Source organism: Lissotriton helveticus, chromosome 3_1 (genome assembly GCF_964261635.1).
Source record: "Lissotriton helveticus chromosome 3_1, aLisHel1.1, whole genome shotgun sequence".
In the NCBI taxonomy this organism is placed as follows: Eukaryota; Metazoa; Chordata; class Amphibia; order Caudata; family Salamandridae; genus Lissotriton; species Lissotriton helveticus.
In genome coordinates, this window is record NC_136061.1 from 802,652,126 (window position 1) to 802,663,426 (window position 11,301).

General features: G+C 43.8%; 1 protein-coding gene across 1 annotated transcript in view; it reads left to right on the top strand.

Annotated features, from left to right (window-relative positions):
- Window positions 1–10,955, top strand: part of LOC144822970 (uncharacterized) — a 334,437-nt gene extending 323,482 nt beyond the window's left edge. The window contains exon 10 of the mRNA XM_078681057.1: window positions 8,714–10,955. Within this exon, the coding sequence (XP_078537183.1) occupies window positions 8,714–9,027 (314 nt within the window). The 3' untranslated portion in view covers window positions 9,028–10,955. The remainder of the gene's footprint in view (window positions 1–8,713) is intronic.
- The last annotated feature ends 346 nt before the right edge of the window (window positions 10,956–11,301 follow it).

Below are 11,301 nucleotides of genomic sequence, written 5' to 3' on the forward strand. Positions count from 1 at the left end.
GAAGGAAGTTAAGGTCTCTGAAAGGTATTTCCCAGAAAATAGGGAAGCGGTTGATTCGGCACAGACCCTGTGGGAGGCATAAAAAACTGTTATTTGGGGGGAGTTTTGTCCCTGGTCGCGGTGAAAAAGAAGAAACGACAGGCAGAAATGGAGAGGGCAGAGGCGGAGGTGACGAGGAGGAAAGTAGAGGTATCTAGGGCAGCAACTCCAGAAGGTGTACACTGGTTAAAGTTGTGCCAGGGCGAATATAGGGGTCTTGCTAGAGATAGGGCCAAAGCACAGAACAGTGAGACTCAAAGCAGGATTTCCGAACATGGAGATAAATCTGGCAAGCTAATCGCGTGGCTCAAAAAGGGAGATTGGGCGTTGCAGCTGGTCCCAGAGTTACAGGGAGGAAACTCAACCACGATTAAGAACCCGCAAGCCATAGCAGACAAATTCTTGGAATACTATAGGGGGGTATACACCTCGGCAGGGATATACTTGGAAGCAGACAATATAGCAATGATCAAGGATATCCAGATGCCCACACTATCAGACGACAACTGGGAAAATTTAGATTCCCCACTTCCAAACGATGAGGTGGCGCTGGCCATCAGAGGAGTGCACTCGGGGAAGGCCACGGGCCCGAACGGAATTCCCATAGTACTTTATAAGCAGAGTGCTAACAAATGTGCTCCATTTGTTTGCTCCATGTTCTTAGAGAGAGGGGCCAGCTCCCATACGACCAGCGGGTGGCGAATATTGTGGTAATCCACAAAGCAGGTAAGCCTAAGACGCTCTGCTCCTCATATAGACCTATCTCGTTGCTGAACGCTGAACCTAGGATCCTGGCCAAGCTGCTGGCGACGAGACTCGTCAAAGTCATTAATACTTTGATACATCCGGACCAATCCGGTTTTCATGCCGCACCGGAACACTGTTCTTAACCTGCGGAGGCTACATGGGGTACTGGGCAGGACCCCAACGATCCAGGAGCCGGCGGTACTGGTGTCGTTGGATGCCACAAAGGCATTTGATAGGGTTGAGTGGCCCTACCTGTTTGCAGTATTGGGACCGGAGTTCACTAATTGGGTGCGCCTATTGTATGCTAATCCCCTCGCCAGAGTGGTGGTAAATAACCGAAAGTCCGCTGATTTTCTCCAAGGCAGGGGCACGAGACAGGGGTGCCCCTTGTCCTCGCTCTTGTTTACTCTGGCATTAGAGCCCCTGGCGGCGTGGGTTTGGTGGGACCGGTCGATCTGAGGATTGCGATGGACGTTGGAATGGGAGGACAAAGTCTCATTATACGCGGACGATATCCTGCTCTACCTTACCAATCCAAGGGGATACCTGATAAGTTTTCTGGACTTGTTCGGCATATTCGGGAGGTACTCCGGGTTTGCAATCAACTGGTCAAAGTCAGTGCTCTTTGTCCTTAGAGGCGATCCGCCGGTGATCCCGGAAGCCTGCCCGATACAAATTGAACAGATAGGGTTTCGATACCTCGGTATCTATGTCACGCTTGACACGAAGTGAAGACATGCTAACAACTTGGGCCCTACTATGGCTCGATTTAAGGGTGACTTGGCGCGATGGCGGGTACTTACGCTTTCACTTCTGGGTAGGGCAGTGCTTTTCAAGATGATGGCCCTTCCCCTGTTCTCATACGCACTTCAGAACACGATAGACCCTGTACCGGCGTCCTATATTAGGGAAATAGAGGCCCTCCAGAGGCAACTTCTTTGGGATGGCAAGCCCCGTTTGGCTTTCTCCAAGCTCACTCTCCGCTGGTATGATGGGGGGATACGATTGCCAGACCTACGGAAATATTATTGGGCCTCCCAGTTGGCGGCGGTGAACCACGCCATATACGGGCCCCCCATGGACCCGGGATATGCGAATGACCGCTGGCAGGTACCCGGGGGTGACTTCACTAGGGCACTCTACGCCAGACCTGGTCGATTTCCCCTTTTTAGACCTACGGCTCACGCAGTACAGGTGTGGCACGCGGCCAATAGACATCTCAAATGGGAGGGGAAGCTCACGTGCGCCACCACATTATCGAGCTTGGAGAGGCTGGGAAGTCTATGGAAGTCTAAGGGATTTGATAAGTGGGAACTTATCAGGATCACGCAGATCAAAGATATCTGGGGAAAGGACGCAGTTTACCCATTTAACTCCCTCAAGCAGCAATACCACCTTCATGACAGGGAGCACTACTGTTACCTTCAAATCAGGTATGCTCTGCTCACGCACATCCCAAGGGGCACAAGGCTCCCTGACGCTTCCCCCCTTGAAGACCGGGTGCTAGATGATCACCTCCCAGAGAAGACCATCTCATTAATATATAAAAAACTCATCAATAATATGGAAGACCTGCTGGTCCTTATTAGGACACAATGGAGTGCAGATGGAGTAGAGCTAAATGACGAGGACTGGCAGAAGGCGGTCTCCTCTCCGCGGGTGGTGGCTATACAGATGAGGCTCAGATTAGTGCAGCTAAAGATTCTCCACAGATCGTACTTCACGGGTCATCATCTGGTTCGAATGGATAGAGCGGAGAATGGGGAGTGCAGTAGAGGGTGCAGAGAACTTGGGACTTTCATGCATATCTTGTGGCACTGTACGGAGGTTGCAGGATTAATGGGTAAAGATTCATGATAGCCTCTGGGATGTCCTGGGGATGGAGATACAGCAGGAGGCCCACAGATGTATTTTGAATGTGTGGGTACCCACTGATTTGTGTGTTTATAAGAAACAATGGGTAATGTTAGCATGTATGGTAGCCAAGCATAATATTGCTCAGTTATGGGGAGCCAGACAGCCACCCCAGGTTGAAAATTGGGCGGAAGACATGGATTGGTGCATGTTTAGAGAGAGGTCAGTCTACGTTGCTAGAGGTTGTCCCCAAAAGTGGGGTAAGGTCTGGGGGGATTGGAATCGATACCGTGGAGACATCTGTATGCCCCCGAGTAACCCGGAAGAAGCAGAGGCATAAGAGTCCCTGTGATCCCTCTATCAATATCTTGTATGTATCATTTTGAAGTATGGAAATGTATATATGACAAATGAGAGATCGGCTGAAGTCACCTGATGTTTTTTTTTTTAAAGTCTAAAATATCTCTTTCCCTGGTATGGATTCCGGATAGAATTTCTCAGTTTAAATCTAGTAATCGGGAATGACAACTGTAGAGATGTAGCTACTATTTCTAAATTAGGCACTCATTATCACGTGAAGCATACTGATGAAAGAACTTTGCGCCATTTGATAAAGTTCATGTAAAGATTTGTACGATAAAAGTTCAAATGTTCAGACTAAACATGTATATCATAAGTTTTAACTGTATATAGTTTAGGCGTAAGTTTACACTATAATGTCATTTTTTGCCTCTGAGTATTTGTCCTCTGAAGATAATGTATTCCTTTTAGATTATCCTTTTGTTAAAATCACTCGTTGCGCATTTCCCAATGTCTTTGAGGAAAAAGAAATGAGCCCACTAAGACAAATGAAATGAGGCTCTATTACATGCCAACTAAGTTTAACGATGAGCTCACAGAGTCTTCTGTAAATTAAATTTGCCTTTAAAAAGTAACAACTTGTCAGGAGATTGTTTTTGTGTTAGATAAAACGGACGTGAGCGCTCGCTGAAAGTGGAAACGGAAGAGCACTTAAAAATCTTGAAAATAAGAGGAGAGCCAAAGGAAAAGACATCTTCTACCTGAATGCGCTCTAGGACTTGGGACTGGAAACCAGGGAAATACTTTACCGGTGAAGGCGCGTGCAGAGAACCCGTCCTGGAAGCCGCTGGAATAATCTGCGAGGAGCGGCAGGGCGTGGTTCCTTTTAAATAACCCCACAATGATTACAGCAGCCGCCGAAGAGCATGCTTAGAAGTTATGTGCATTGGTCTAATAATTGGTTGACTCCGCTTGAGGAAACAAAAAAGATGCCTCGAAAACATGAAGAACTAAAATATATACAAAAAGTAACATGTTCAAATGTTCGCCAAACAATCGTTCGTTACAACAATATAAAACCGTAACCATACAGACCAATCTGAGCACAAGGTACTGAAAGCAAGGGTGTCCATATAAAGTCTAGGCAAAGGCATCACACCTGTAAGCTAAAGAAAGGCACCCACTAGAGCTCTGTTACGTTTACAGAGGGTGTGGGAGGGAGTAATAACATCAATCGCCTCGAATTACTGACAATTTTTCTTGCACTAAAATCATTCCAAGTACACCTCGTACGCAAAGCTGTCCTCGTCGGACGGACAATATGACAGCAATGTACAATATACAAAAACGGGGGGGACACTCTCTGCAGCTTTCTTACTTAGCGCAAAGCATATGGAGATGGGCCATCCCTCCAAAAATATGCCTCCGAGCAGAACATCTTCCAGGACAACACAATCAGATTGCAGATCTGCTCAGTCACCAGAGACAGCAGATCCACGAATGGGAACTTCATCTGCAAGTTCTTCATCCGTTTTTTCACATGTGGGGCCAGCCAAACATAGACCTGTTCGCCACACATTTAAATGCAAAATGCCCAAGCTTCGCTTCCAGGTATCCACACCCACTGTCCAAAGGCAAGGCGATATAGATCAACTGGTCAGGTAGATTTACGTACGCTTTTCCGCCTCTCCCGCTCATTCCCTTACTGGTGCGCAAGCTCAAACAACAGTCTCTCACAATGATCCTAGTTGCTCCCACATGGGCACGACAACCACAGTTCACAACCCTGCTGGAACTCTCAGTAGTTCCACATCAGAAGTTACACCTTTCTCCAAAGCTTCTCACACAGAACCATGGAGAAATAAGGCATCCAGCTCAACTGAACACAGCGATCTGGCTCCTGAAGTCTTAGAGTTTTGGTACCTCAACCTCCCGCCAGACTGCATGAATATCATTAAAGAAGCTAGAGGTTTTACCACTAGAGGGTGCTATGCAGCAAAAAGGAAAAGGTTTGTTATTTACTGCAATAATAATGTAATCAATCCACTAGATGCCTCTATCCAAAACATTATTTGTTACCTCTTGCATCTACAAAGATGTACTCTGGCATACACATCTATATGATTACATCTTGACGCCATAGCCGCTTACCTACAAAACAGACAATACTTGTCACTCTTTAGGGTACCTGCCATCAAAGCATTCATTGAAGGCCGTAAAAGGATAATTCCTCCCAGAGTTCCACCTTCTCAGTGGAATCTCAACAGTGTCCTTACCAGGCTCATGTGTCCCCCCTTTGAACCTTTGCATAAATGTGAATTACAATTTCTCACATGAAAAGTAGCTTTTCTTATAGCGACCACATCTCTCAGGAGAGTTAGTGAACTCCAGGCATTAACCTTACAAGAACAATTTTTGCAAATACATCACAATAAAGTGGTACTTAGGACAAATTCCTACCAAAAGTAGTTTCTGCTTTCCACCTTAACCAGTCTGTTGAGCTGTTAGTCTTTTCCCTCAACCAGACTCAGTAGCAGAACGGGCTCTTCATACACTTGGCGTTAAAATAGCTATCCTTGACTATATTGAAAGAACAAAAACTTTTAGGAAAACTAAACTTTTTGTATCTTTCTCACCACCACATAAATTGCCAGGTGGATCGTTAAATGCATTCAGATATGCTATCAAAAAGCAAAGCGTACTTTATCCATTCCACCTAGAGTGCATTCTACACGCAAACAAGGGGCTTCTGTTTCATTCTTGGGGAATATTCCCCTAGATGATATCTGCAAAGCAGCAACTTGGGCTACACCACATACTTTCACAAAACACTATTGTGTAGATGTGCAAACAAAACAACAAGCTAGTGTGGGCCAGGCTGTATTAAGAGCACGTTTTCAAACCACTGCAACAGATACAGGTAGCCACCGCTAAGGAGGTAACTGCTGTATAGTCTATGCACAAGTATACGATCTACAGCTCATATGCTTCGAACAGAAAATGCTACTTACCAATATGCATCCATTCTCAGCATGTAGAGCTGTAGATTCGTATACACCCACCCGCCTCCCCGGATACCTCTATCTGTTACAGTACTTTCTTACTTAGATGCATGACACATGGACATCTTTCCTGTTTCTCACAAACTCCACTATCACCCTCTATGGCGAAAAACAATCTGAGGGTGGAGTCGTGCCCATGCGCACTATGATCCCAAGGAAGAGTCACCGATCTCGTGATTACAAAGAACTTCTTACAAGACAAAAACAAAGTGCAAACATCCGAGCCCAACACCAGATGCCAATCTATGCACAAGTATACAAATCTACAGCTCTACATGCCAAGAACAGATGCATACTAATAAGCATTTTCCTTCTCTCCCCCATGAGAAAAGGCTATGAAAATGAGTCTTCATGGGGATTGAAAAGATGTGACAAGCACTTAAAAATACCCCTTTATTTAAAAAAATATTGTTAATCATTGCTATTTTGAAGTTCTCAAAACTGTAAACTTTCTAAGTTTCACTGCTTCCCTTCAACTTTTTCACCAACCACCTTTGTAACATATTTATCAAAAATCCAGCAGTCTCATTCATTGTTGCAATAGAAAAAAGATCTCAAAACCTACCCTTTACAATCTTCCCTCCTGCCTAGACAGTTTCCCCTGGCCCTTCCTTCTCCCGAGAAACTGTTTTCTTCAGCATCTTCTTTGCTTATACCGGATTGAATTCTCCTTATAAACATACCTTCACATCGCTCTCTTTTCACATCTTTGTGCAATGTGCAACGCTCTTTTGTTCTGTGGGGGTTAGATCTTTGCTTTATAAAGACCCCCAATAAAATAACACGAATAATACTATATTATATCAGTGTATTTGGCTGATGTCATCCTTGATGTAACCACCTCAGCTACACTAGGTGGATAGATTCCTCCTTAATTTGTTTATTAACACCGTTTCCAGACGGTTTCATAAGGTGCAAGAATGAGCGTGCGTGTTTGGAGTTCTTATAGCTTAGCTGAATATTTGTTCTCCATCTCGTCCTTTTGATGGTGCTACTGTATTATGGTATTGTGGAGTTGTCATACCTAATGATTGTTGCTTCTTTCCAAGTTATATGATGGCTCAGACTGACACTTCATACTTAAGAGAATGTTGAAACAGTGATATGCATTTCCTGTCATCGTCTACGGCCGTCGAGAACTGTACAAAGGTCGTTGCATAAATGCTGGGATGTGGCTCATGTTTGGCATGTCACTATGGGGCAAATTTCTAAAGATTAGATGGAAAGAGAAGACCATATTAAAGATTGTTTTCAGTTATCTTGCAATAACATCCCGTATTGTAATTTGGCAAACTCTAGTTTCTCTTTTCTCTCTGGGGCTTCGCTAATGATAGATTGAAATTCCTTATGCGGTGCAAGAAATCTCTGCTCAGACTTCTTAGAGCAAGATGTTGTAAATTCTCTGCATTTATTACTCGTAACCTAGTCACAAGTATTATTGTGCCCTTTTTGTGAACAGAGGCCTATGTAGTATCGCTAGGCTTGATCATTATAACCGAGCTCATGGTGTTGCGGTTGCTGATACCACAAAATGATTTTGTGGTTTATCACTGGTCATACATGCATCCATGTTGAACTGTTCTGTCCGGTGCACACTATATATATCTTGATATATATACTTAGAATGGAAAGAATGAATAGATGTAACAGCAATGGATTCCTTAACATGGAGGGGACTCATTTTGGCCTATTCGGAGGGTGAAGGGTGAGATATAAGCTAGACCTCATAAGTGAGGAACCAATGGGTGGAATGGGATAGGAAGTTAAAAGTAGTAGGTGAGTACAGTTTGAGCCTCGTCTTCACGTTCAGAGGGATGATTCTAGTATGTGTAGTAGGTCGTTAATCTCATGCGCACACAATTCCTCCACTAACAAGGGCAGTCACTGAAACATGGCTAGGGATAATTGGGGGCTGTCTGAGCCAATACGCTCCTCTGTACCTTGCAGATAGAAACTATAATTTTAGACTCAAACCCGATCACAGACAGAAGTGTACTGGATGACTCCTCGCGTCTGTGGCCTTTGCGTCAAAACCACACCGACAAGTTTTGCAGTTCCAGGCTTGTCAGAAACTTTTTTGGGGCTCAGGTCACAAAGGGTACGCAGGCCCCCCCTTCTGTGATTTTATGGCGACACTTAATGGTTGCTAAGGTTACTTGCCTAATTGAGAACATATTACAAATTATACATGTTATCTGCTTTCGAGATGTGCAAAGAGAGTTAGCAGACAGCGTTGGGCCCTGAAAAGAGAGGGCCCTCTGGTAAATAGCCCCAGCTGTTACTCCCTGTGATAGAAATGTGCAGTTTGCCCCTGGTATGAAATTCCCAGAAATTTAATCAGGCTTTTATTTTGTTCCAAACATATTTTGTTCTAAACATATTTAAATAATGACAGAGTTTTTTTCTGTATGATCCAGTTAATTTTAGTTCAGGTGATGTTGACTAAATAAAAGTAAGAGTTATAGGTACTGAGCCATGCAAGTCACTCATACACACTGTGTTACCATTAAAAAATGTTTGGCATGATGCTAGCGATTGGGATTATCTGCAGGACACCTTTTTAAAAGAAAACACAGAAATATAGCAGTATGTGCTGAGGGAAATATATTAATGTATATTCTTTTTATGTTTGATCCACAAATGACGTCTGTTGAAATTCAAGGTAATAAGAATAATGTATATATCTATTTTATGTTTTTGTGTCTGTGCAGCAATGAGCCCCCGGGTGTCGGAGATAAAATTCAGCAAGAAAAAACTATATGATGAAGAACGTGTAACCTTATCTTGTTCAGCGATGGAATTTTCCCCCAGAGATATACGTATTTTCTGGAGCACGGGATGGACTGTCTTTGAATCTGAGCATATAACAGAAACACTTACACTTGAGGAAAATGGCCTCTACCGTTTACACAGTGAATTGGTGGTGACCGCTAGAGACACAAAAGATGCTGAATATCTGTGTGAGGTTTGCCACCCACAGACTGGGACTTCAGTGAAAAGGAAATATGCACCAACATGTAGTTAACACAATGCTAACCAATAATAATAGAAACCACAACGACCAATCATGAAATCGAAAATGTGAAGTGCAATTGAAGATTAAAAGGTTCAAATTCAAGGGAGTGGAAAGGACCTCTGCCAAAAATTGATGACTGGTCTGTCCACCGCCGCTCACATCTTCTCCCCATTGCACAAGATCTTGACAAAGCCAATGGGTCTTCTATGGGATTTTTAAAAATGCTGTGTTAAATTCACTGTACAATGTGTGAAGAATGATAATTTGAGTTGTACTATTTAAGAAAAAGAAAATATTTAGTAAATCATACACACGTGTATGTACATATATATGCATATATATGTGTGAATAGATAGATAGATCTTACACTGACTAATTGCACTGTTCCTGTTGTGTGGGAGAAACCTGCTTGTATACCTGTTCTGTGTGTTAGAGAAGCTTGCACTATGCATGATTTTATTGTACCTGCTCTGTGTGAGTGGATCATTTTCATCTTTTGCCATTGATGTATCGAGTCTGTCTTTGTAGCTTGCACTGCTGTAGTTTCTGTGCATGTTCTGTGTGTGAGCTAAGGGAAGCTTGTTGTGTAAATGCTCGTATTTCACGCTGTGTGCAAGCAAAGCTTGCACTGCTGTCACTAGTGCTCAACAAGTTCTGTGTTTGAGCAAAGGAAAGTCTTTACCGTACTGTTGATCCTTTATTTGGGATGGGAAGCTGCTGCAAGGATGATGATGCCAGTGCAAAGTTATAATAAGCACAACTTCTTGTAACCAGAGAACCTTTGACTGCAGATGCCTGTATTGTACCTGCTTTGTTTGCTAAGGAAGCTTGCTGTGTGTATGCTAGTGCTATTTCTGCTCTGTATGTGACTGAATCTTGAAGCTTGCCATGCAGGTGATTGTACTTTACCGTTTTGTGATGCAAGCATCAACTACATATTCCTGTACTGTATCTGCTGTGTGTGTGAGGGAAGCTTGCCCTGTGAATGCCTGTTCTATTTCTGCACTGTAAAAAGGAAACTTGCACTGCAGGCGCTTGTATCGTGCCTCGTCTGTGTTTTGGGAAGCTGGCACTATGGGTAATTGGTCTCCATTGTTTGTCAGGATGCTTGCACTGCTGATGCCTGTATTATACCTGCTCTGTGTGTAAAAAGGAAGCTTGGACTGCAGATGTGTATAATGTCTCTGCTTGCTGTGTGCCTGTGTGGAATGGAAGCTTATACTGGTATTGCCGGTGCCAACTAAGTCTAAAGACTGAAAACATGCCTTACAGTGTCTGTTTTATGTGTGAAGGACGCTGGCAGTAGGGACATGTCTTAGGGTCAATCATCTGTGTCCTGTATGTGATCTATGTGTTAGGGAAATTTCTAATGCAAAGGCCTCTGCTGTACCTGCTCTGTGTGTGAGGGAAGATTGCACTGCAGTTGTCTGTGTTGTACTTGCTCTCTGTTAGACAGAAGTACAAACATCCAGACTACAAGCTTCACTGCTTGTGAATACAGACTGAACAACGGATGCCTGTATTGCACCTGCTGGGTGTGTGAGGGAAGCTTTCTCTATCAGTGGTTGTACCTTCCAGCTTTTAGTCTGAGAGAATCTAGCAGTGTAGATACCAGTGGGTACTTTGTATCTGTGTAAAGGCAGCATGCACTGCGGATGATTGTACTTTACCTTTTTATGAGGGACCCATGCGACACTGATGACTGTACTTCACCTGCTGTGCCTTTTTCAACAAAACCTCAAAGATGGCAAAGGGGAGCCGTGGTGTTAATATAAAGCATAGAACCAAAGACATTTGCTGTAGGCCGAATATGCTTTTAAAACCGTCTCAGAAGCTTCTCTGTGGGGAGTATTCTTAGAGATCAGGTGGAAGACATTTAACAAAAGATGAAATGCTTTCTTTTCAAATAAAAAATATGGAGCAGAAAACGGAAAAAAGGGAATCGGAAAACTGAAGCAGCCACGATGTTGTCCGCTATTTGTTCAACCCACTTCAATTTCCACATTACCAAAATGTGAAGGAAGACTGGGAGCAGTGTCCATGGAGCTTCATGAAAGAGTACATTCAGAGGCAATGAAGGCGGCTTTCGCGTTTACAAACGGTGAGAGGCAAAGATTAGAATGAGGGCTGGTGCCCGAAGCTCTTCCCAGAAGCCCCAGGCCGGTGTAATTAAACTTCGAGGCACCTAATACCAAGGCTGCGTACTCTTGAATCCACCTCAGGCCTCTTCCATCCACTGCCAGTCTATCGCTGCCCCTTTATCTCACTCTTGCAAGCTCCGGT